Source organism: Neolamprologus brichardi, chromosome 15 (genome assembly GCF_056152115.1).
Source record: "Neolamprologus brichardi isolate AB-2024 chromosome 15, ASM5615211v1, whole genome shotgun sequence".
Lineage (NCBI taxonomy): Eukaryota > Metazoa > Chordata > Actinopteri > Cichliformes > Cichlidae > Neolamprologus > Neolamprologus brichardi.
This window is the reverse complement of record NC_142118.1, coordinates 32,350,942-32,376,587: the sequence shown is the minus strand read 5'-3', so window position 1 is coordinate 32,376,587 and position 25,646 is coordinate 32,350,942. Positions and strand designations below refer to the sequence as shown.

General features: G+C 37.6%; 1 protein-coding gene and 1 pseudogene across 1 annotated transcript in view; one reads left to right on the top strand and one right to left on the bottom strand.

Moving 5' to 3' along the window:
* The window catches only part of LOC148098617 (E3 ubiquitin-protein ligase rnf213-alpha-like), an 89,924-nt gene that overhangs the window by 46,551 nt on the left and 17,727 nt on the right, over window positions 1-25,646 (top strand). Inside the window, exons 21-39 of the mRNA XM_087852878.1 lie at window positions 25-1,258; window positions 1,434-1,618; window positions 1,738-1,884; window positions 2,227-5,841; window positions 6,254-6,384; window positions 6,615-6,710; window positions 6,818-6,939; window positions 8,167-8,280; window positions 8,360-8,409; window positions 8,599-8,749; window positions 8,867-9,002; window positions 9,257-9,442; window positions 11,581-11,699; window positions 11,808-11,971; window positions 14,939-15,136; window positions 15,268-15,455; window positions 22,126-22,249; window positions 23,784-23,884; window positions 24,620-24,799. Coding sequence (XP_087709004.1) covers window positions 25-1,258; window positions 1,434-1,618; window positions 1,738-1,884; window positions 2,227-5,841; window positions 6,254-6,384; window positions 6,615-6,710; window positions 6,818-6,939; window positions 8,167-8,280; window positions 8,360-8,409; window positions 8,599-8,749; window positions 8,867-9,002; window positions 9,257-9,442; window positions 11,581-11,699; window positions 11,808-11,971; window positions 14,939-15,136; window positions 15,268-15,455; window positions 22,126-22,249; window positions 23,784-23,884; window positions 24,620-24,799 — 7,241 coding nt within the window. The remainder of the gene's footprint in view (window positions 1-24; window positions 1,259-1,433; window positions 1,619-1,737; window positions 1,885-2,226; window positions 5,842-6,253; window positions 6,385-6,614; window positions 6,711-6,817; window positions 6,940-8,166; window positions 8,281-8,359; window positions 8,410-8,598; window positions 8,750-8,866; window positions 9,003-9,256; window positions 9,443-11,580; window positions 11,700-11,807; window positions 11,972-14,938; window positions 15,137-15,267; window positions 15,456-22,125; window positions 22,250-23,783; window positions 23,885-24,619; window positions 24,800-25,646) is intronic.
* LOC148098618 (uncharacterized) lies at window positions 20,704-21,382 on the bottom strand (annotated as a pseudogene).

Here is a 25,646-nt window from a genome sequence, read left to right as displayed (position 1 = left end):
ATCTCATTTCCTCTTCATATTCAGGTGTTTGAGAACATCCAAAGACTTGCCAAAGCATTTGTAGACCTTCACATTGCAGGGAATCCAATTTTCAGGTGTTCGGAAATTAAGATTTTCACAACTCACAGTGACTCATATATCACTATGGAAATCAAGTTTTGCAAGACCCTATGTGGCTTCCAAGTAAATGGAAGTTTAGTTGAACAACTTGCATTATTATCCAAAAACATAGAGACATTTCTTGATGACTGGCGAACCTTCATGGACAGTCAAAGAAATGATAACTACTATTTAAACTATTTCACAGCAGAACAAATATTCTACTTGTGCAGTGTTGTGACTCCAGCAAACATGAATGCACAGATTGATGACAAAGCACTGATGATGCTTTCTTTTATCAAACCAAACTGCACAACATCAGATGTCTGGAGCACATGGACAAGGTTTCTTAACCACTATAAGCCTGGCAAAAAGGACAGTGAACACAGTGAGCCATCGTCACCCAGTGTTAGTCATTTTGCACATGACAGTGACTCAGCAAATGAGGCAGACAAGCCTGTTGGTTTGAAAGAATTGGAGGAGTTGTGGAATGGCTACATGAAGAACAACAAAATACTTTTCCATGACCTATTAGACATTAGGAGTTTAGGAGGTTTCTTGCAATTTATGACAGAAAATCAGAATGAGTTGGAAGATGAACCGGTACTCTCAGAGAAGAAAGACAATTCACTCAGAAGGAACCTGCCAAAAGGCCTAAAGTCAAAAGAACCTAATCTCATTATCTGCCCACATGATGAGGTCCTGACTTCAAGTATCTGCTTGTACATGACCAGTGACTTTGAGCCATTGCCAACTTATGATGAAGTGCTTTTGTGTACCCCTTCAACATCTTATGAACAAGTAGAGCTTTTCCTGAGAAGATGCCTCACATCAGGTGACACTGGCCAGAAGATTTACACAATGCTGTGGGCAGACCAGCTTTCCTATGATGTTAGCTGTGCAATGGAAAAGTGTTTTCAGAAACTGCATTCCCTAAAGAAGGATTACAGGCTAGTGATCTTTTGCAGCTCTGACAGGGAGCACACTTACATTCCTACTGCATTCAGTCAGTACAAAACAGACTTTGTGCCACAAGAGCCACTGAAAAGGATTCAACAATATTTGTCGAGGCATTACACCGTCATCTCAGATTACAAGAATGCTTTGTTCAAAAGTGGCTTTTCCTTTGGTATTGTTGCTTCCAGTCGGGCAGGAGTTGGTGAGTTGTACATTTTAAAAAAAATTCCTTATGAAAAATGTCTCTCTGTGTCAGTTATATAGAAATTGCAAATTCAGATTATGAAATCTTTTATGATCAGATCATCTGTAATGCTTTTGTTATTTTTGATGCTATGATTTCTGTAAATCAACAGAATGTTAATCTATCACTTTAGGCAAATCCTTGTATGTCCAAAGATTGTATGAAAAACTGGAGAAATGCGTTGAGCAAGGACGTACATTTAAGAAGTGTATCAGACTAACTGAACATGAAGTTGATGACCACAAGATTCTCCAGTTTTTGTATGACACACCAAAACAAAAAGATATTAAGGTGTTTCACTTTGATGTCACATCCTCGGTAAGTGATTAGTTTTATGTTACCATAGTGAAAGTGCCATTATATATTTATTTATTATTAATCTTTTCTGGTCTTAATTTTCTTTATTCAATAAAACATTTTTAATACCTGATTTCCAGGTGCAAAAGGGATTGAATGAATTTATATTCAAGCTTCTCTTTTTGCGGTACCTGATGGATTCAAATGGACAGATGTGGCTTTGCAGAAAGAACCACTTATACATCATTGAATTACTAGAGTCTACAAATGATCAGATCACAAGATTGGTAAGTGAAAATCTTACTTTTTGTGCTTAAGAAATCAAAGTACACTTTTTATTTTTCATTTGTTGTTTTTATTGTTGTGTCCTTGTCCTCTGAAAGATGGTTAAGTGGATTCTCAAATGAATAGGTACCAAAACAATTAACAACATTGCGCCCGAGTCTTAGTATTCAGTTTCAGCTATAGGAAGGGACAATTATAAATGGCAAAGTATTATATAAAATATGGTATACCTGCTAGGAATTTACAGTTTCTAGCTTGTAGGTGAACAAAGTATTATTTTTCTTGTAAACCACTTTGAGCATAGCCTTGTTGTTCTAAACTTTATGTATTTTTTATACTTTTAGGGACGAAAAGAAAACTTTGCATTCACAGATATTTTCCCAAAGGTGATTTGCCATTCACCAAAAGAGGTTATGGCTTTGGAAATGCAAAAAGAACAAAATCTAAACATGGACTGTGATGACCCCCTCATGGATGATGAATGTTTCAGGAGTGAAGCTTATCAAAGACCATACCAGTACCTCACACGTTTTCACAACAGTAGCAATCTTAACACCTTCACTTACCGGGGCATTGAAGGGACTCATGCAAAGTGTCTTCAGATATTCTTAATCTATTGTGGTATAATCGATCCATCTTGGGCAGAGCTACGTAACTTTGTGTGGTTTCTTAATCTTCAGTTGAAAGACTGTGAGAATTCAGATTTCTGCAAATTTGAGTTGGTTGGAGACACTCTTTGTGGGTTCAAAAACTTTGTGGTTGAGTTCATGATCTTGATGTCCAAAGACTTTGCAACACCATCATTATGCATCACTGACCAGAGCCCAGGGAGGCAACACATTGACATCAGTGGACCAAAAGAAAAAGACTTAGCTCCATTCCTCATTAGAAAAAGGTGGGAATCAGAGCCACATCCATACATCTTTTTTAATGATGACCACATGTCCATGACATTCATTGGATTTCACCTTAGGCCCAATGGCCAGAAAGGGGTTGATGCAGTAAATCCTTTGACAGAAGAAGTGATAAAGAAGAATATCATGAGTCAAAGGCTGTACAATGGCCTAAAACTTCAGAGAGTTCCTTTTAATACAGACTTTGATCAGCTTCCTAGAGCTGACAAGATTGAGCATCTGTGCAATGTTCTTGGCGTCAAGTGGCCAACAGATCCCGATGTAACATATGAACTGACCACTGACAATATCCTCAAAATGATGGCAATTCATATGAGATTCAGGTGTGGCATTCCTGTCATCATAATGGGTGAGACAGGATGCGGTAAAACAAGGCTCATAAAATTTATGTGTGAACTAAGAAGATGTGGAGCACCAGCAGAAAACATGAAACTGGTCAAGGTTCATGGAGGAACTACATCAGAAATGATTTATGAGAAAGTGAAGGAAGCTGAAACTCTTGCAAGGACAAATATAGAGAATCATGAGCTTGACTCAGTTCTTTTCTTTGATGAGGCAAACACCACAGAAGCCATCAGTAGCATCAAGGAGGTCCTTTGTGATAACTCAGTGCGGGGAGAAGAGCTCGTCTCTAATACAGGCTTACAGGTCATTGCAGCCTGCAACCCTTACAGAAAACATACAGACCAGATGATTGACCGGCTGGAAGCTTCAGGACTGGGCTACCGGGTTCGGGCTGAGAAGACTGAAGACAGACTTGGCTCCATCCCTCTCCGCCAGCTTGTATATCGTGTTCATGTGTTACCACCCAGTATGATATCTCTTGTTTGGGATTTTGGACAACTCAATGACACAACAGAGCAAATGTACATCAAACAAATAGTGCAAAGACAAGTAATAGCCAGTTCAGCTGAGAATGCCAATATCACAACAATAATTAAAGTGTTACTATCATCACAAAAGTTCATGAGGGAGAGGAAAAATGAATGCAGTTTTGTCAGCTTGAGAGATGTTGAACGTTGCATGCAAGTATTTATGTGGTTCGACAAAAATTACAAAGATTTTTCTAAACATCTGAAAGACTTCTTTCAGCAACAATCACAGAGTGGAAAAGACAACCCACAATTTTTACCTGCTAGTGACAGAGTAATTTGGTCACTCTTGATGGCTACTGGAGTGTGCTATCAGTCCTGTTTGGAGAGCAAAAAAAAATATCAGAAAACGATCAGTCAAATTCTTCCTGTTGAGTATACACCGCAAAGAATACAGCAAGAAATTCAACTCATGCAGGACCTCCTGCTCAATGGTGTACACGTGGCTGAGACAATAGCCAAAAATGAGGCTTTAAAAGAGAACTTTTTCATGATGGTGGTCTGCATTGAGCTGAGAATTCCCCTGTTTATTGTTGGGAAACCAGGAAGCTCCAAATCACTATCTAAAACTCTAGTTGCAAATGCAATGCAAGGTCCCACATCACATTCTGACCTCTACAAGAAGATGAAGCAAATACATCTGGTGTCTTTCCAGTGTAGCCCTCATTCAACTCCTGAAGGAATCATCAACACATTTAAGCAATGTGCGCGCTTTCAAGAAAGCAAAAACCTTGACGAATATATTTCAGTAGTTGTTCTTGATGAGATTGGATTGGCTGAGGATTCCCTGAAAATGCCACTGAAAGCACTGCACCCATTACTGGAAGAGGGTTGTGTTAATGATGAGCCAAAACCTCATAAAAGGGTTGGGTTCATTGGAATTTCCAACTGGGCACTGGACCCTGCCAAGATGAATCGTGGAATTTTCGTGTCCCGTGGAGATTTAAATGAGCAAGAGCTCATCAAAAGTGCCAGAGGAATCTGTTCCTCTGATCAACATGTTCTTGAAAAGATCAAACACCTTTTCAAACCTTTTGCAAAAGCATATATGACCGTATGTGATAAAAGCAAAGGATTTTTTGGTCTGCGAGATTTCTACAGTCTGATAAAAATGTTATTTTCAATTACCAAAACATCTAATGAACCTCCTACTGCAGATCAGATCACTGGAGCAGTCCTGCGAAACTTCAGTGGAAAAGATGATGTTGATGTAATTAACATATTCAGCAAAAAACTCAGAGATTACTTTTCCAATGCCAGAATCCCAACTATTGATTTGGTTAAACAAAGCATCTCTCCAGCTTCTCAAATGGAGGAAAGTCGTTACCTTTTACTTCTCACAAAAAACTATGCTGCTCTTCCGATTCTACAGGAGAAATTTTTCTCTCAAATCAAAATCTCTCAAATAGATAGAATCAAATCAAATCTCCCAGAGATAATCTTTGGGTCGAGTTTCCCAAAGGATCAGGAATACACACAGATTTGCAGGAACATAAACCGTGTCAAAGTGTGCATGGAGACAGGACAGACAGTTGTGCTTCTCAACCTTCAAAATCTGTATGAAAGTCTGTATGATGCTTTAAATCAGTACTATGTGACGCTCGGAGGTCAAAATTATGTTGATCTTGGATTAGGAACACATCGTGTGAAATGCAGAGTTCACGAAAACTTCAGGCTCATCATCATTGAAGAAAAGGAAGTGGTTTATGAGCAGTTTCCAATACCACTCATTAACAGATTGGAGAAACACTACCTTGACATCAACACTGTCCTCACAGAGGAACAGAAGATCATTGCCAGACAACTGGAGGAATGGGTTAATGATTTTGTCTCCTTAAGTAGTTACAGAAAAGAAAAGTCAGAAAAGAAGTATGATCCAAGTGATGTGTTCATCGGCTATCACTCAGACACTTGTTCCTCCGTGATCATGCAAGTAACAAAGAGTCAGAGTACTGAGACTGATGCTCAGGTCACTCTGAACAAAGCCAAAGACATTCTGCTCAACTGTGCCACTCTGGACTCAGTGGTTCGTTTGGAAAAATCCAAACTTCCTGATGAGGAACGAGAGCATTTATTGCAGGAATATGTTAAAGATGCAATGCACAGTTCACTGGGAGACTACATTGTATATCACACCCAGCAGCCCCAACAGTCACACTTCTTATTTACTGAGGTAATTTTGTTGTTTGCTTTCAAATATTATTAAAACAAAACAAAGGCAGAGTATAGTAATATTATTCAAATTAGGAAATGAAAACATGCCATGAATTTTTAGGTCTAATGACTGTGCTGTAAGTCATGTCAATTGTCATTCTTACTTGATATTGTTAAAACAAAGTTTAATTTTCACTGGAGCTCATTAAATGAAAATCTGAATTTCAGAAAGAGAATATGTCTAATGTGTGTATAAACAATTCTAAGCCATTTGTGGTATGCAATATAAATTATGCACAATGGCATGTAAAAGATACATGAAAATACGGCACACGCGCACACACAATTATGCTTTTTTCGCTTTTCTCTTAGCAAATTAGATATTTATTGATTAACAATTTTGTCATTCTTGGTTCTTTTCCATTTCCAAGGTTACAACTTTTTCCAGGCTACTCACTGGTGCAGACAGTCAAGAGCTACAGAGTCTGATAAACCTTCATGCTGTTCAGCTGCTATTCCTGCAGCAGTTTGACACTGAGAACTCATTCCTCAAAAAAATCAGGTATGTATATATAGGAAACATACATGATCCGCAGGTGTTGATTTTAATCAAACTGAGTAACTGCCTTTTTCCATGTCTTTGTGCTTTAATATCTTATGATCCTTGTTAGTAGAAGTGTTTAATTAATACCGATGTAATAGATGTACGAATCAACATGCTGTTCAGTTATGATTCCGTTTGTTCAAATATATTTATTACAATATTACAAGATGTTTATGTCTCAATACTAGGGATTTTCTGGGCTCAACACATAAAGACAAAGTGCTCATTATCCAAGCAGAGTATGATGAAGGATTTCACAAAAGGAACATTATTTCCTTAGCCAAGTGAGTGAGAAGATCTTCACATCATCCCTTACGGTTAAATAACTTGCTGACATTGGTGCAACATCTCTCATTCTTTTTTTCTTTTACATATTATTTGGATTTCTAAGGTATGTGTGCTTCAATGAAATAAACAAGAGTGACACTACTGATGACACAAAGACATTTGTGTACTTTGTCATCAAACTACCTCGCATGGAGGGTGGTACCTCCTATGTTGGGTTTCAAGGCGGTTAGTCTTGCGACACACACACAAACACACACACAAAGTCAATGTTTATTTCATATCGAGAACTTTTTCATAACATGTTTTAAGAACACAAAAATGACATCATTAATATTCTATTATATAAGACTAGTTTGTAGAGAATATTTTCTATGCATAACACAGCATGTTTGCTAGAGAGTTATCTCTGGGATGCTGGTGTGATAGCTCCCTCAGGACAAGGACTCCAGTCAGAGAGTGGGGTACAGAGAGTTCTTTCCAGATATACTTTAATGAACATTAACTGATTGAACAGCAGGACAGTAGTACAGCAACTGACATACTCAGTGAGAGTATGGGGGTGCGTATGTGTGTAGTTCTAAATAACAAGAAAACAGGGAGAATAACAATTATTACATGACAAATATAACAATTATTATGTTTCAACACCAGACACCAACAATGAATTACAACATAAGTGAACAGCTAAATGCTCTAGCTTAATGAAATCTCATAGTGCTATTTTAAACAGACAGAAAGCAGGAATATCTGCATATCCCAAGAAACAATAAAGGCATAATAGCTCAATATTAGTAAAAATCAGCAATTAGGTGGTCAGAGCCATCTAGGTGCCAAATAACCTAACTGCTATACCCAAATCCGCCCCTTGTCAAAGGCTACGGTGGAAGTCACATGCTTCTACCAATATCAGTCAGGTATATTCCTATAATGTGATACTCCTAAGATAAAGCCCCTGAAGGATATAAACAATATGTCAAAGTATAGATCTGTCTCCTGCTAGTTAGTCTCCATGGAGATGTGTACTTTAGCAAAATAATACCACAGCTTTCTAACAACTTCCCGAAATTAACAGTAGACTTATATTCATCCTATTCAATAAATTTGGGAATTGACTCTTAGAGCTAGAGAGGACGCAAATTTGTGCAGGAACGCACACGGCTGGAAATCGCTACTCCCCCGCACTCATGGAAAAATGCACTTAGTACACATCGGACTCATAGTACGGCTGGACTGTCGTAAAAGCATGTGACATCATCATCCAGCAAACAGTGAGAACAAAGTGGAAAACTTATTGATGTATAAAGAAATTACCACTGCAATTATAACAATGAAACTGCAATATGAGATTTTCTAACAATGTTGTAACACCAAAAGCAAAGCATCAAAAGAGACACACTTCAAATAACAGTTAAAATTTGCAAACTGTGTCTTTCTTAATGTGATTTTTTTCAGGTCATTGGAGGTCTGTTCACATTGATGATCTCAGAAGATCAAAAGAGTTTGTTTCAGATGTTCTTTCCTTGAAAAATCAGTGCATCAGTGATCTTTTTAAAGATCCACCTAAGGGTAATTCATCAAATCATTTTTCTACAGAATATTTTGTATACTGAGGGGAAAAAAACACACATAATTCTCTCTTTCAAAGCAATGGGGACAGAAGACTCCACTAGTGTGCCACAGAAATATGACTCCACTGTAAGTGTTATTTACCTTAAAGAGTAGTGTCCCTATTTCCATTTAACCAAAGTATAATTCACTTAAATGTTAAATGAATAGGTTTAACATTTTTCCACAATTTCTTTCTTTTATCTTTGTTGTATGCAGTAGTTTTAATTCTGTGGATAACTAGTGTGTATGTGTACTGGTGCTATTTACTCTATTCAGGCATTGGAATGTTTGTTTGATACTACAAATTTGGTGAGAAGTTGTGTTCAGAGTGCAGTGAGCATGCTGAGAGATGAAGCAAACAGTGGTGAATTCAGCACTAAGAGAGTTGAGAATCTGCTCACTCTTCTGGATGGAAACCATACTCAAGGTTAGAAAATAAGTCAGTAAAGATTATCTTTTAACATCAGTCCTTTGTTGGGCACCACTATAGTGAAACTGCAGCCAAAATACATCAATGTGATGTGAACTTAATTTTGTTTCCAAGGATTGTTTGCAAAAATTGTGAGGAAGCGACTTCACTCACTGTTAAAGGATTATGAGGCCAACATGCACAATCCAAAAAGCTGGGTGCTAAATGAGGCATCTAATGACAGTGCTCTTCAAGAAGGAGGGACGTTCCTGTAAGTTCCTCTAATATTTGCTGTACACTCTGATGGTCTGCATTTGACTTTTTTGGTACATTTAAATGCAGTTTTTTCTGATATTTATTTACAATTTATTGATAGTTTTGTAGCATCAAACATAAAATACATAATGCCAAACAGAAACTGATGCAAATAGTTTCATTTGACAGACCTGCCTCAGCTGTAACTTTAGGTAAATATCAGGAAATGTATGTTTAATTTTAAAAATGTTGTATGATTATTTCTTATAGGCACACACTGTGGAGGAAAATTCAAGCAGTTGTCACTCCACTTCTAGCCTACTTGGTCTCAGTCATTGACCGAGATCGCAATATGGACCTTCTCCTGGAAGATGAAGAACAAATTGCGCACCTGTGGCTTGAGATTTTTGGAAACAAAGAGATGCTCAGTTTGCCTTACGTCAGGGTGGAAAAGAAGTAGGTATCTCTTGGTTAGAGAATGTATCTACATTTACTGGCCAATTAATGGGTGCATTTTGCTCATTCTGGGTCAGTATCCTTGTTGCCTTTAAAACTTTAAAACTTTAAAAATTCTTCATGGCTTCAAGATTCAATAAGGTGTTAAAACAGGCCGCATGCGGCTGTTTAGTCCTTATAGTGCGGCTCCGCGTGGTTTGGGAAAATAAATTAGAAGTATTTAGCTGAAGTGTATTTTATTTATGTTAGTTATTTTTTTAACTTGTAGTTCTAAATTGGAAGATTATTGTAACATTGAAACATAAAAATAAAATAATATTTTATTATTTTTCATCGCTCAAAATAAGCGTCACACTCGCGGAAGCCGGTGTACCCGCTGAAACGCCATGCATTTATCGAGACTTTCAACCCCAAGTAGGCCAGTTATGGATCTTCGGATCCACATTATGTCAGCAGCTATATTCTACACCGTGAACTATGTTAAAAACAAACACCGCTCACGCCTCACAGATGACAGCTTACAGTCTTGCGTAAAGATGAAAGTGACTTCGTACAGCTCCGATTTGCAGATGCTGTGCGCAGAGGTTCAGGAGCAGAAGTCCCATTATAAACATACCAGGGCAGACCCGACGATGTATCCATGAACATGCTTTTCAGCATCTCTTTATTGACCACTTTTCACACACGGTTGCTGTACGCATATAGCCAGCTGTAGCTTTTCAGCTCACAGCCTGACATATACCAACAACCGCACACGTAGCACAGATGTTAAGGCGACGAGGCGTGATTAACGGGTGCCGCTCAGGTGCGTCCGCCTCCTCTGCAGTGGTGCTGCAGACCAAACCCCACCACACACATTAACCTGGTAAAATACATATTTAGGCAGAATTTTGCAAATATTTATTTTTCATTTTTTACCAGCATTTTTCCAATTACTTTTTAAAAGTCAGGTCAAGGCTCCAAAAGCCCAAAGGCGATATAAGGGTGGCGGCTCACAACAGTTTTTGTTTGCTACATGGATCATTTTAGTTCAGCTTTCCTTTTGTTATATTTCTTTAAGAGCTCAAAATGTGTTAATTACATAAATAAAATGTAATTTCCTCTGTAGCACTTCATGGATTTCATAAGCAACACACCTTAGTTGTTCACACAAAGCATAAAGGTAAAAAACAATATATACAGTGTTATCTTCATTTTAGACGTCAAAAAGTATTTGCGGTTCCCAGTGTTTTCTTTTGCGTGGAAACCAGGTCCAAATGGCTCTTTAGGTCTTAAAGGTTGCTGACCCCTGTGTTAGAAATATCAATGAGATTTTGGACCACACTGACATGATAGGATCGCACAGCTGCTTTCGGATTGGTTGTTTGTGATACGAATCTCCCATTCCACCACATCCCAAAGGGACTCTACTGGACAGAGATCTGATGACCGAGGAAGCCATTTGAAGACAGTGAACTCACTGTCATGCTCAAGAAACCAGTTTAAAATCATGTGACATGGCACTGTGTTGTGGCTTTAGAGTTGCAACAATAGAGATGGCTCTGTGGGAAAATCTCAGTGAATCAGCAGTTTTGGAATTAGGGCACCAGTATACCATCCACATTGGTCGCTCTGCGTGCTGCCGCAGTATAATCACACAGTTACTTCTATTTATGACGGCTGATAATGCACAAAAAAATGGTGCAGTATTCTCTTAAATACAGCAGTAGCTCCTTTCTACAAAAACACCATTACTCATAACAACTTGACTGGTGCCAACAACAAAAGGCACTTTCAAAGTCACTTAAATTGCTTTTCTTTTTCCATTGTCATGCTTGAGCAGGCTGTCTCTACCATGCATATATCTAAACTTACTGATTTGTTGCTATTTGCTGATTTTTAATGTTAATTTAAGTTAAGTTAAGTTAAGTTAATGAACAATTGAAGAGCCAATGAAGTGGCCAGTGTATTCTGTGCATATTGTTTTATTTACATCTAATTCATATTGTTGAAATCTGAACCTTTAAGACAGTCTTTTATTCTAGTGATCTGGCACAAGAAAATTGCATTTACACTAAAGTTAAGCACAATATCTGTTTCAAAAAAACATCCACAATGGTTTTCATTTGTTTGTTTTTCTGACTCTCTCACTTCTCCAGAGTATTCATGGTACAAAGCCATGTCACCGGTGGCCATACCATGTTCTGCTGCCTGCCCTTCAGTTGGTGGATCAAAGAGTTCCTAGATGGGCTCATGATGCAAACATCCAGACATCAAAGTAAATTTATAGTACAAGTAACATGTGTAGACTGTCTAAGAGTTGCACTCTCTTTTTTAGATTAAATTCTAACAAATTAGTGACTCTCTCAACTTTGTGTTTTTTCAGCTTCTTCACCTAGCCATTTCTATGATTTGTTCTTGAAAACTCCACTTGGCACTTACATGGCAGGAAAGGAAATAAATGAAAAAATGAAGAGAAGATTTTTCAAAAGATATCTACAGGATTTTGTTTCGATGACCATGAAAGTGGCATCAGACGAAGAATTACAGGTAAGAGCGATGCGATGTGACGGATTGTGCATAATAATGATCCCCATTAGTGCAATATGACAATTTATTTCCTCAAGTATAGATATGCTGCACCTTGGCTGGAAAATGCTTTTTTTATCTGTGTGTCATGGTCCTGGATCAGTGGCCGATAGTGTTGTGTCCTGTGTGTCGAAGCTTCGAATCGTGTATCGGGTAATCTCGGGGGAGTTTTTGTGAAGCGCGTATCGTGGCTTGCTTTGATTACGTATGCAGTGACGTTCGAGGCCTCGCGGGCAATCTGTACCACGTGACTGATTCAGGAACTGGCTCGCCGGTTCGCACCAGATTCTAAATAAAATGGGCAGCAAAACACAGCTGATTCCCCATCACACTGTGTTTTGGAATTGGAATACGTGCTACATAGTTAATTTAGCATTTCTTGTTCGATGGAACCAGCAAGGAAGAGATTTTTTTTAATCTCATTTCTTCTAATAAAGTATGCATACAGTAATAAATATCACAAATGATAAGTACCATAATATAAATAAACAACACTACAGATCCTATAATCTGATTTCTGTCTTTTAGTTTTTAAAAAAGTGAAGCGCCACACAGTTTGTGTCATTATCCAGATGTACATAAGCATGATTACACGGGTGGGTTTTGATTATCGATTAAAATCGATTCTAGCTTGGATAACGTGATATCGATTCATTAAAATCCTGAATCAATTTTTAATATAAATGTATTTTGCCCGAAATGCCAGAATCTCAGGTTAAACCTCACAAAATTTCAACAACCACCAAACAGCTAGAACAGTAAATGAGAGCAGGAGCACAGATTCTGCACAAAGACATAAACACAAAGCGCGGAGCCTCCGACGGATTAGAATCAGTGAGATGTCGCCTTTCTCACCCGACGGCACGTATGCGGACACGGTCAGGGCTGAAAACTGACAGCTTGCTGATTCTGATGTTTTGGCGGGTCCGCGCTTTGTGTTTACGTCCTTTTTGCGCTGATTCTGAAGCTGCAGGTTTTATTTCTCTCCAAACAATATTGACTGAACCAACAGCAAAAGAAGATCCAAACTACGCTTCACATAAACAGCGTCATGAATTCACTCTGACTTTTACTGTTTTGCTTCCACCACGATAAAATCACACTTCATGCAGCTCTCTCTCTCTTTCTCAGTGTACTTCAGTTTCCCGTCTAAAAATCAGTTTTCTTCGTCATCATTCGCATGCTTGTTACGCACAAGTCTACCGTTGTTTACAGCGCTGTCGGCCGCTGTTTTTTTCCTTTTACTTACTTCCGAAAAGAAAACCTAATTTCTGCCGTTCAATACTGAAAAAATTTAAACTTTTTAAAATTATGCAAAATTGCAAAACTTAGTTCGCTTAGTTGTGTCTCTAATCAAACCTCTGTAACTTTGCTCTGCTTCACTTCAGCAGCATCAGGTAAGTTCATGTGTTGATTAATGGTTTTCTTTTGTTTTTGATGTACTGCAGAATATTTTTATAAAATCCCAGGCCAGGAAAATCACCTTCACGTTTTTCTGTGTTTTATCCTCAATTACTTTGACACAAAGGCATCTGCTGTGATGCTTACACCTTTGATAAAGTGTCAGCTTTCTTTTTATAGATATAAAAATATAGAAATGTACTGATGCATGATCTGAATTATAATATTTCTGACTGTCTAAGGCAAAATTTCCCCGAATTGAATCGAATTGTGGATCAAATCGATTCTAGAAATCAGTGACGACACACAGCCCTAATAGTTACACAATCATACCAAAACTCTGTCCTGATAGTTTCCAGTTTCTCTTTTTTCTATCAAACATACTGAGACAATATTCGGGATAAATAACCACGAAAACAATTTATTTATTCAGTTTAGAGGTTTACACATCACATCATTATAATCAAAGAGCCTGTTTCACTTGAATCGTCCACTTGATGGCGCAGTAGAGCAAATGAATCATCACAATGTTTCGAACCATGAGTCGACCAGTTGGATGGAAAGCTTCAGTTAATCACAAGGCTTCATCTCACCATCACTAGTGGCCGAGCGTTTTGAGTTAATTGTTATTATTTTCTAGTTTATTCTGATTTTGTATTAATTCTTTGGGTTTGGTTCTCATGTCTTATTATCCCTACCTGTGTCTTCCCTCTGTGCTCTGTTCGTGTCCCCGAGTTGTGTGTAGTAAAACAGTCTGTGAGTTTCCTGTTTTACTTTGTAGGTCTGTGTCTCGTTATGCCTATTAGTTCCAGCTGTGTCCACCCCGCGTGTCATTTCCCTCATTACCTTGTGTGTATTTATAGGGTGTGTCTGCCTGTGTTCCTTGTCACGTTGTCTGTGTAACCCGGTGTAAATTCTGCGTCTCTCTGCTAACATTCTCTGTGCTTTTTGCTCCTCATCCCGTGTATGTTTGGTTTCAGGTTAGTTCTTTAGTTTTCCCCAGTTTAGGTTTGTTAACTCCCCGCTCTGCTCTTTCCGTTTTTGCCACTTTGTCACCTCTGTAAATAAAGTTCACTCGCACCCCAGCCAGTACCTGCATTTTGGATCTTTTTCTCACCAGACCACACGACTGCTACCCCAGCCATGACACTGTGTTTGATTAATGTTATTTTCAATCTGCTATAAATCCCACTACTGCCACTGAACTTGAACTCTAGATACAAAAGCAAGTAGATTGGACTGAATATGGAAGTATTGTAATTAATGGCAACAAACTGCAAAACAACTCCGTTTTATAGAGATTAAAGCATTACTCCATTAATTATACTTTTATTTTTACCCTATACATGGCTAGCAGTAGTAACTACTCAGCTGGAACTCTATAAACTTTACTGAAAATCTTTGTCAATTCAATCCAGTTTCAGATTTCACTATTGCATTACATGTTATATTAATATTAATTTTAAGTTACTTTAATAATATATTGATCTATTTGTTTAATCTATTTGTTCCTTTACTCCTCCTCAGCTCCTCTGTCAGGCAATGACCAGCTGTGCTGATGAAGTATGGAAACAAAAACAAGATGAGCTTTCTCTCCCACTCATCCACATTGCCTATCACTTTTACCAAAACCGTCTTCAGAACCTCTCACGGATGATGTCTCTTCATCCTGATGTTATTTCCCCTTTGCGCACAAACACGGTCATTAGTGATTGTCCTGCTATGGTAAGCACATTTCTTCATTTCTGGTGTTCTTGGCATTGATTTTTTCACATTCTTGAGACAAGAATGACATAGGATGTTAAAAATATTCAAAAACGAATTAATCACTTACAGACTGTTTTGCTTTCCTGTAGGTTTTGGATGTCTATGCAGCCAAGGCATGTGTTGAAAGCCTGGAACCTTCTAACTTAGAGAATGATACTGTCTGCCAGCGCTGGCTGAGGAAGGTGAAGAAGGTGCAGGCTTCTTTGGAGTTGATCTGCTCCCAAAGCAGTAGCAAACAATACAGTGAGCACTGCAGGGAAGTACTCCATGATGTCAGGTAAGACACTGATGCAGTGAAGTGAAATTCTGATGCCCAGTTCTCTCTAGTGTTACTGAAAGAATCTCTCAAAGGATAGTCATCCATTGTGTGACTTATATTGTGGGGATTACTGTAATGCAGAATATTCTTGTTTAATCAAAGTCCCGTAGCTCACTAATTTCAAAATCAGTTTTATGACATTAAACTGTCAATTTAGGCTTATTACCTTTGCTAACCGGTTTATTTGGGAAATCCTAGCACAGGTGTAGAATTCTGTCTTTGATTATGTTGTATGCAGGGGTGGGGGATAGAGCCCAGATGTTTCAAGAAATGTGATAATGTTATATTTCCAAAGTTTTCCATCCTTCTTTTCCAAAGAGCTGTCAGTAATGACACACTTTCTACAGTTAGGTCCATAAATATTTGGACAGACACAACTTTTTTCTCATTTTGGTTCTATGTATTACCACAATGAATTTTAAATGAAGCAACTAAGATGCAGACTGTAGAAGTGCAGACTTTCAGCTTTAATTCAGTGGGTTGAACAAAAAACATTGAATAAAAATGTGAGGACCTAAAGCATTTAACACAATCCCTTCATTTCAGGGGCTCAAAAGTGATTCGACAGATTAAATAACTGAAAATAAAATGTTCATTTCTAAAACCCTTTGCTGGCAATGACAGCCTTGATTTCATAAACATTACCAGATGTTGGATTTCCTCCTTCTTAATGCTCTGCCAGGCCTTTACTGCAGTGACTTTTAGCTACTGTTTGTTTGTGGGCCTTTCTGTCTGAAGTTTAGTCTTCAATAAATGAAATGCTCAGTTGGGTTAAGATCAGGTGACTGACTTGGCCATTCAAGAATATCCCTTTTTTTTTTTGCTTTTATAAACTCCTGGGTTGTTATGACTATATGCTCTGTATTGTGAAACAACGCCCAGTCCATTTAACTGCATTTAGCTAAATTTCAGGTGTGTCAGTGTCACTGGCAGCTAACCACACCAGAGCCATCACACTGCGTCCAGCATGTTTTACAGATGATCTGGTATGCTTTGGATCATGAGCTGTTCCACCCCTTCTTCTTACCATAATTCTGGTAGAGGTTGATCTTGGTTTCATCTGTCCAAAGAATGTTTTTTCCAGAACTTTGTTGGCTTGATGTTTTTAGCAAAGTCCAATCTAGCCTTTCCATTCTTGAGGCTTATGAGTGGCAGTGAACCCTCTGTATTTACTTTCAAGACATTTCATGTCTTCTCTTTATGGTAGACTGGGATATTGATACTTCCAGGAGAGTGTTGTTCACTTTTCTGGTTGTTGTGAAGGGGTTTCTCTTCACCATGGAAATGATTCTGCGATCATCCACCACTGTTGTCTTCCACAGAAATCCAGCTCTTTTTGTGTTGCTGATCTCACCAGTGCTTTCTTTGTTTTTGAGGATGTATCAAACTGTAAATTTTGCCACTCCTAACATTGTAGCCATTTCGCGGATGGATTTGTTCTGTTTATGCAGCTTGAGGATGGCTTGTTTCACCTGCATGGAGAACTCCTTTGACTGCATGTTGTCTGTTCACAGCACAATCTTCCACATGCAAGCACCACACCTCAAATCAGCTCCAGGGATTTTATCTGCTTAATTGATAATGACATAACGAAGGAGTTGATCATAACTGCCCGTGAAATGGCCCTTGAGTCAGTTGTCCAATTGGTCCCTTTAAAAAGAGAGCTCATGTAAAGGAGCTGAAACTCCTAAACCCTACATCCATTTGAATGTGGATACCCTCAAATGAAAAGTCCATTATTTCACTATAATTGATTGATTGATTGATTGATTGATTGATTGATTGATTGGTAATTTATTTCAACATGTGAACAATATACAAGTACATTTAGAAAAGAAAATAAGAAAGAAAAAAATACTATACAAATTACATAAAAAAAAACGTTCTGATTAATTCACATGTTGAAAGGGAGTGGGAAGAAGTAAACACTTATTTAACCCCACCCCCTTGCCATAAATTATCAGTTAATATTTAGTCAGCTTCCTTACTGATATAATTTGTAATAAAAATAGTGAACAGATTTCTGATATACTATATACTATAATATCACATCAGGAGTTTTTGTTTGTTTTTTAAATAGAGACATTCACTTAATTTAAATATTTTCCTTTTCTTTATAGTTTGAGAAGATCATATTTTTATAACTCTTTTTGAACATTTTTATGTTTGGACATTGCTTTAATTCCATATTCAGACTGTTCCATAGTTTCACTCCATGAACAGAAACACAAAAGCCTTTTCTTGTAGTACGTACCTTCATTGTTTTGAAACCCCTTAAATTATAACTTCCTTCTTTCAAAAAAAACATACTCTGAATATTACCTGGCAGTTCTTTATTTTTTGCTTTGAATAGAATTTGTGCTGTTTGGAATTTCACTAGATCGTCAATTTTTTTAATATTTCAGACTGCAAAAGTAGTGAGTTTGTATGTTCCCTATAACCTGCATTGTGGATGATTCGAATTGCTTTTTTTTGAAGAGTAAAAAGTGAATGTAATGTGGTTTTATAGTTATTGCCCCAGACCTCTGCACAATAGCTTAAGTATAGTGAAACCAGTGAACAGTATAGAATATGAAGTGATGTTCTGTCGAATACCTGTTTTGCCTTGTTTAGTACTGCAATGCTACGTGATACTTTGGAATGAATATATCTTACGTGAGCTCTCCAGTTAAGTTTTTCATCTATTATTACCCCCAGAAATTTATTTTCACTGACTCTTTCAATATCAACACCATTTATTTGAATCTTTGCATTTGTATTTAAACTACTATTTCCAAATAACATAAGTTTAGATTTATTCAAATTTAATGATAATTTATTTTTATCAAGCCAGAACTTCACTTTACTTATTTCATTAGTCATATCCTCCAATAAATTCTGCAGATCATCACCAGAGCAAAAAATGTTTGTATCGTCAGCAAAGAGAACCATTTTTAATACTTTGGACACTTTACAGATGTCGTTAATGTACAAGTTGAAGAATTTTGGACCCAAAACTGACCCTTGGGGTACACCACAAGCAATGTCCATACATAAGGAGCATTAATTTCACAAACTGCTTCCTGTCACTTAAATAACTCCGGACCCAATCTAAAACTACCCCTCTGACACCATAACGGTCCAGTTTTCTTATTAATATATCATGATCTATAGTGTCAAATGCCTTTGTCAAGTCTATGAATAACCCAGCCACATATTGCTTTTTGTCTATGGAATTTGTGATGTATTCTATTGAATCTAATGCCAATGATGTTGATCTGCTTGATCTGAATCTGTACTGACCCTCAGTGAGTAGTTTATGTTTATCTATAAATTTTTCCAGTCGGTTTTTAAACAGTTTTTCAAGAACTTTTGAGAATTGAGGTAGTAAAGAGACAGGCCTGTAGTTTGTGAAATGGTGTTTGTTTCCAGATTTGTATAGAGGTATAACTTTTGCTATTTTCATTATGTCTGGAAATCGACCAGTTTGAAATGATAAATTACAGATGTATGTAAATGGTTTTATAATAGCCTCAATTACTCTTTTAACCACTATCATATCAATATCATTACAATCCAAAGATTTCTGATTTTTACATTTTTTGACAATTTCAAAAACTTCATTTTCATCAACGGCTGTGAGAAACATAGAATATGGATTTCTGTCTATCAGTGTATCCGGTTTTTCCTGTGCTTTCCCAGGATGAGTGATTGTTCTTGCTAAATTTGGTCCAGCAGTTACAAAGAATTCATTTAGACTATTTGCCACAACATCCATATTGTATTCTTCATGGTCATTACAAATGAAATACTTGGGATAGTTCTTTTGTCCAGTCCCACGTTTTATAACACTGTTCAGGATTTCCCATAATCTTTTATTATTATTTCTATTTATATCTAATTGCTTCATATAGTATTCCTTTTTTACTAAATCTAAGTATATTAGTTAACCTATTTTTATATCTTTTGTATCTGATTTCAGCATCTTTAGTTCTCGTTCTTAAGAACTCTCTATATAGAGCATTTTTCTTTATACATGCATTTTGCAGACCTTTTGTTATCCATGGACAGTCCATATATTTATGTTTCCTACTATATTGCTTTATTGGACAGTTGGTATTGTACAGTAATGTAAATATTCTAAGGAATTCATTATAAGCACTATTAACATCCTGTTCCTGATATACTTCACCCCAGTTCTCTTTCAATAAATCTTTTTTAAATGCATTCATTCTTTCTTCTGTTCTTACTCGTCTGTACTCTTTTTTTCTGTCCATTTTATTGATCTTGTAATTCCTATCATAGATTGTAAAAATTGGAAGATGGTCACTTATGTCGTTAATCAGGAGTCCACTTACAGTCTTATTTTCAATGTCATTTGTAAAAATGTTGTCTATGAGAGTTGCACAATGTGATGTAATCCTGGTAGGTCTAGTAATTTTAGGGAATAGGTTCATACAGTGCATTGTGTTTATAAATTCCTCTGTGGTTATATGTTTATTTGGGTTTAGCAAATCAATATTGAAGTCTCCACAAATGAAAACTTTTTTGTGAGCTAATTCAATAAATGTTTCTTCTATCCAGTCTTTAAATGTCTCAATACTACTACCTGGAGCTCTGTATATACAGCTAATGATTACATTTTTACTTTTTTCTTTACAAATTTCAACTGCAATACATTCTAGTACATTATCAATCACCATCGTCATCTTTTCCACCACATTAAATTTCAAGGATTTGTCCACATACAAGGCCACTCCTCCTCCTCCTTTGTTTCGCCTAGTTATAAATGTGAATTCATAACCCTCCAGTTCAAAGTCTGTTCCTTTTTCCATATTGATCCAAGTTTCTGATAAGGCAATGGCACTATGGATGTGAAAACTGGTTAAGATATTCTTTGATATGATTAAAATTAACATAGAGACTTCTACAGTTAAAGTGGATAATTGATAATTTATTCTCAGCTTTAATCCTCTGATTGTAGTCTTTATTTGTATAGTAGCAGCAATTGTTATTGTTAGATGAGAAGAAGTTTTTTTCTGGATCTATTTCATATTCCAAGTCCTGTGTATTGTGATCCATATAGTTAAATGTTTTCAGTTCCAATTGATCATATTCTGCAACTGTCTGACTGATGCAGCTGTTTCTTCCAGTTCTTCCTTCCAGTGTGTGTCATAAGTGAGTGTGTGGTTGTCTGTTACCTTGTTTGCCATCAAGATCGTGTTGCTCACTGATATTTTTCGAGATCCGCCATATTTTTAATGGTCAGAACTTTGGCTTCCTCTGGTGATCAGTTTAGATTAATGAATATTTTACAGTTTGTCGTCCAAGTGCTTTGGATTTTTCCCAGCTTCTTTGGCTATTTCAGCGTTGTGTTTGGTTAGATGTTCATTGATAAAGACATTAGATCCTTTTAATTTTCTTCCTTGTTTCAGCAGCGTAATCTTGTGCTTTCGATTTACAAACCTTATTATAATAGCCGGTATGTTGCCGTTCCTCCTGGGAAGAGGGTGGCATGCTTTGACAGAGTTACAGTCCAGGGCAATCCCTTTGGACCGCAGGAAAGCAGCCACCTGTTGTTCCGTGTAGCTAATGTCAAGCTCTCCAGGTTCCTCATTGCTGTCAGCGGTCACCGCCTGAGCGTATGACCGGGGTTTAATATGGAGCCCAGTGATGATAACGTCGTTTATCCTGGAGTATTGTTCCAGGTCAGCGACCTTACTTTCCAGGTATGCAATCTTTTTATCTTTTTCGGCATTTTGGATGCGGAGGAGCTTTACCTCCTCCACAGTTTCAATGATATTTTTCTGCTGCAACCTGATAGTAGAAATTTCCTCCATTATGAAGTCAAGAGACTTTTTAATGTCCTCGACTTCCTCAGCTGTCGGTGTCCTCTTCGGCCCCATTTTATCTGGTTACCCTGGTAGCAGGTTCAGTCAGCTGATTCCTCAGTCAGCTGTTAGCCTGGTAACGTGTTGGCTAGCCTGCAATTACCTCGTTAACTCCATTAGTCCAGTCCAATATCCTGTACCAAAGTCGTAATCCAGACAGGGTTGTACCAAAAGTTCCAACAATTTGAGTAGTCTTTGCTCCAGAAATTGATGGCCAAATTTCAAAAATCCACAGGACACGATCAAAACACAACTTTCAAACAAATGGCAAACAGGAACTTGACCAATTTCCGAGGTCAGAGGGCGTTGCTGTGAAGAATCTGAGTGATTGGAACATGTTTCAGTAAACTGGTTAAAGAAACTTGTCCATGTCCAAATATACATGGACCTAACTGTAATTTGAAGTGGGAATTTATTTCTACGGGGTGCCAGCAGCATTATAGTGTAATAGTAATGACACAGCAGTGTATACATTAACACAGCATAGGTCACATGTGATTTTCCTGCTTTTCCAACATGTCACTGCATTAGTAATTTGTATCCACTGCTTGCTCTTCCTGTCCTATAGAATGGAAGTAACTAGTGCAGCTATCAGTGCTTGGTTGAGTCATTTGTTTACATTTGGGTTGCACATCACCGGCTACTGCTATCTGCTATCACAAAGTTTTTTGTGTTTTTCTGGTATATATAGATAGATAGATATTTTTTTTAATTATTATTAAGTGTGATTATATCTGTAGTATTTTTTTTTTTTGCAGTAATGGCTGGAAGCGCATCTACATCCTTTCTTTTTTTGTTGAACACATGCAAATTTTGGGTTTGCAAAATGAAGACGGTCAGTTCAGGACACATGTCCTAAACACCATTAAAATTCTTAACAATGTAAGTGGGTGTTTTGTTTCATTACATATTATCTTGTTTTTTTTGTTTGTTTTGTTTTTTGTTTGTTTTTTTAACAAGCAGTTAAACCAGGGGTCAGCAACCTTTAAGACCTAAAGAGCCATTTGGACCTGGTTTCCACGCAAAAGAAAACACTGGGAGCCGCAAATACTTTTTGACGTCTAAAATGAAGATAACACTGTATATATTGTTTTTTACCTTTATGCTTTGTGTGAACAACTAAGGTGTGTTGCTTATGAAATCCATGAAGTGCTACAGAGGAAATTACATTTTATTTATGTAATTAACACATTTTGAACTGTTAAAGAAATATAACAAAAGGAAAGCTGAACTAAAATGATCCATGTAGCAAACAAAAACTGTTGTGAGCCGCCACCCTTATATCGCCTTTGGGCTTTTGGAGCCTTGACCTGACTTTTAAAAAGTAATTGGAAAAATGCTGCTAAAAAATGAAAAATAAATATTTGCAAAATTCTGCCTAAATATGTATTTTACCAGGTTAATGTGTGTGGTGGGGTTTGGTCTGCAGCACCACTGCAGAGGAGGCGGACGCACCTGAGCGGCACCCGTTAATCACGCCTCGTCGCCTTAACATCTGTGCTACGTGTGCGGTTGTTGGTATTTGTCAGGCTGTGAGCTGAAAAGCTACAGCTGGCTATATGCGTACAGCAACCGTGTGTGAAAAGTGGTCATTAGAGAGATGCTGAAAAGCATGTTCATGGATACATCGTCGGGTCTGCCCTGGTATGTTTATAATGGGACTTCTGCTCCTGAACCTCTGCGCACAGCATCTGCAAATCGGAGCTGTACGAAGTCACTTTCATCTTTACGCAAGACTGTAAGCTGTCATCTGTGAGGCGTGAGCGGTGTTTGTTTTTAACATAGTTCACGGTGTAGAATATAGCTGCTGACATAATGTGGATCCGAAGATCCATAACTGGCCTACTTGGGGTTGAAAGTCTCGATAAATGCATGGCATTTCAGCGGGTACACCGGCTTCCGCGAGTGTGACGCTTATTTTGAGCGATGAAAAATAATAAAATATTATTTTATTTTTATGTTTCAATGTTACAATAATCTTCCAATTTAGAACTACAAGTTAAAAAAATAACTAACATAAATAAAATACACTTCAGCTAAATACTTCTAATTTATTTTCCCAAACCACGCGGAGCCGCACTATAAGGACTAAACAGCCGCATGCGCAGGTTGCCGACCCCTGAGTTAAACTGTTGTACCTAATGAAGTGGCTGGTGAGTTTATCTAGGTCAAATCTGGTTGCTTTAGGTTTAATTTACAAAATTAAAGCTGACCAAGCCCATCATAAGCAATGTGGCCTACAAAGATGATGGAGTCCCTCCTTTTTCTGTAATCTGTCCATGCTGCACAGAATTTTGTTCTGACAAAATCTGGCAAAATTATCTTGTTTTACATGATGTTCTGCTAACAATTTTTTTTATAACAACATAATTGTTCATTATCATTGTATTGTTTATAATTTTGATCTACTTCTAAGGTTCTGCAGGAAAACTCGAATGTAAAATCTATGAAGGGCTTTGAAGCTGTAGTTAAAGTCCTAAAGTCCTGTAAACAGAAGGCAACTAATCAGCTTTTCAGGTAATGCTCTCTGACTATTAGCAGAGTTTTTAATGGTATTATATGAAATATTATAGAATGTTCTTTAGCAAAGCCATTGAAAGGAGTACAAAACTGTGTGTGTGTGTGTGTGTGTGTGTGTGTGTGTGTGTGTGTGTTCCTGTGTAGCTATCATTGTGAGGACCGAAATCTGCATTCTGCTATACTTGTGAGAACCAACAGTCACTTGTGAGGACACCTCACAAGTTTGAAGGCCTTTTTGAGACTCAAAATGTGGTTTTAGTGTCAGGGTTACAACTAGGTTATGTTTCGGTTTAGGGTAAGGGTTAGGGTTAGGCATTCATTTTTAATGGTTAGGGTAAGGGGCTAGGGAAACCATTATGGTAATGAAGGTCCTCACTAAGATAGCTGAATGGGGTTGTGTGTGTGTGTGTGTGTGTGTGTTTATGAAAACATTAAAAAGTATTTTAAGATGCAGCAGTCAAAACTTACAATAAGCTGTGCAAATATGCATATTTTATATTTCCCAAAAACCATATTTGTTCACCTTGAATCACTGTCAAGTTCTAATTTGCAACAAAGGTAAAAGTGTCAAACTATTGCTTAGTGATAATGTTAAACACATTTGGTAGGGGATGTTGTGATATCTACCTTTTACAACAGGGGTGCTGCAGTACCCCAAGAACCTCCACTTGCCGCAGCCTTTTTCTTTATTTGCACTTAAGCTAATTGATTGTTGGTTGCATTTTCCTGAAGGTTTGGCCTTGAGTGTGGGGTGTGCATGAGAGAGCCTCAGGAAACAGTGGGACTGCCATGCAATCACATCTATTGCTTAACATGTATTAAGAACAGCCTTGATGCAGGACGAACATCCTGTCCAAAGTGCCGCCAACAATTACCAGATGATTTCCAACCACATGTTTCTAAAGACATAAGGTGAGATTTGTTTTAAAAAAGTATTTAACAGTGCAACTGTAAACATTTACATGGAAAACGTGCTCTTCTCATGATCTCAGAATAGAGTAGTATGGCTTGTGGGTTTCAGCTGTTCCCATTCAAAAGTGTATGCTTCATATTATCAGTCTCTATTACAGCTTTCCTGGAGTTAAGTTTGAAAAGTAACACAACCTTATGGCTTCAGTAATGAATGAGTACCATTTGGTCTGTGATCAAACCTGCAATGATCAACTCTAGGTTTATCTCATTAGTGTTAAAGTGCAGAAATTGCATGCTAATTTGCAAAACAAAAAACAACTTAATTACCTAGATGTTTACTACAATGCATACCACCACACATGTGGAACCTACTTCTGTGTACATGTGTCAGTGCAACAAGATTGGCTCATTTTTCCTATTGCCCCCTGGTTTGAATGTTGATTTGCTTTTTGGGGGGAGAGGGGGGGCAACCAACATCTTAACCTTAACAGAATACTGTTATAGATTACACACGTTACACAGGTAGGCGGAACTTGCTGCTGCAAGTGGTCAAAATATGCTAAAGGTTAGAGCTTGGAAAACTGCAGAGACATGCTGTATCAAAGAATGGTGGGGCTGGGCAGGATCTCGCAATGTTGGTCTAATCAAAAAGTTTAGAATGGCATTCAGTCCCTTCTACCTTGTCAAGAGCCATTGTAAGATTTGGCTTTTACCCTATAGAGCCCCCATTTTGGCTAACTCAGAGACGCTATACTCTTTCCTATACTTTCTTGAAGCTGCAGACCATATTTTTAGAGCTTCTTTCCACCATAAACCAGTTCTCCAGATGTTTGTCCAGCAAACAACT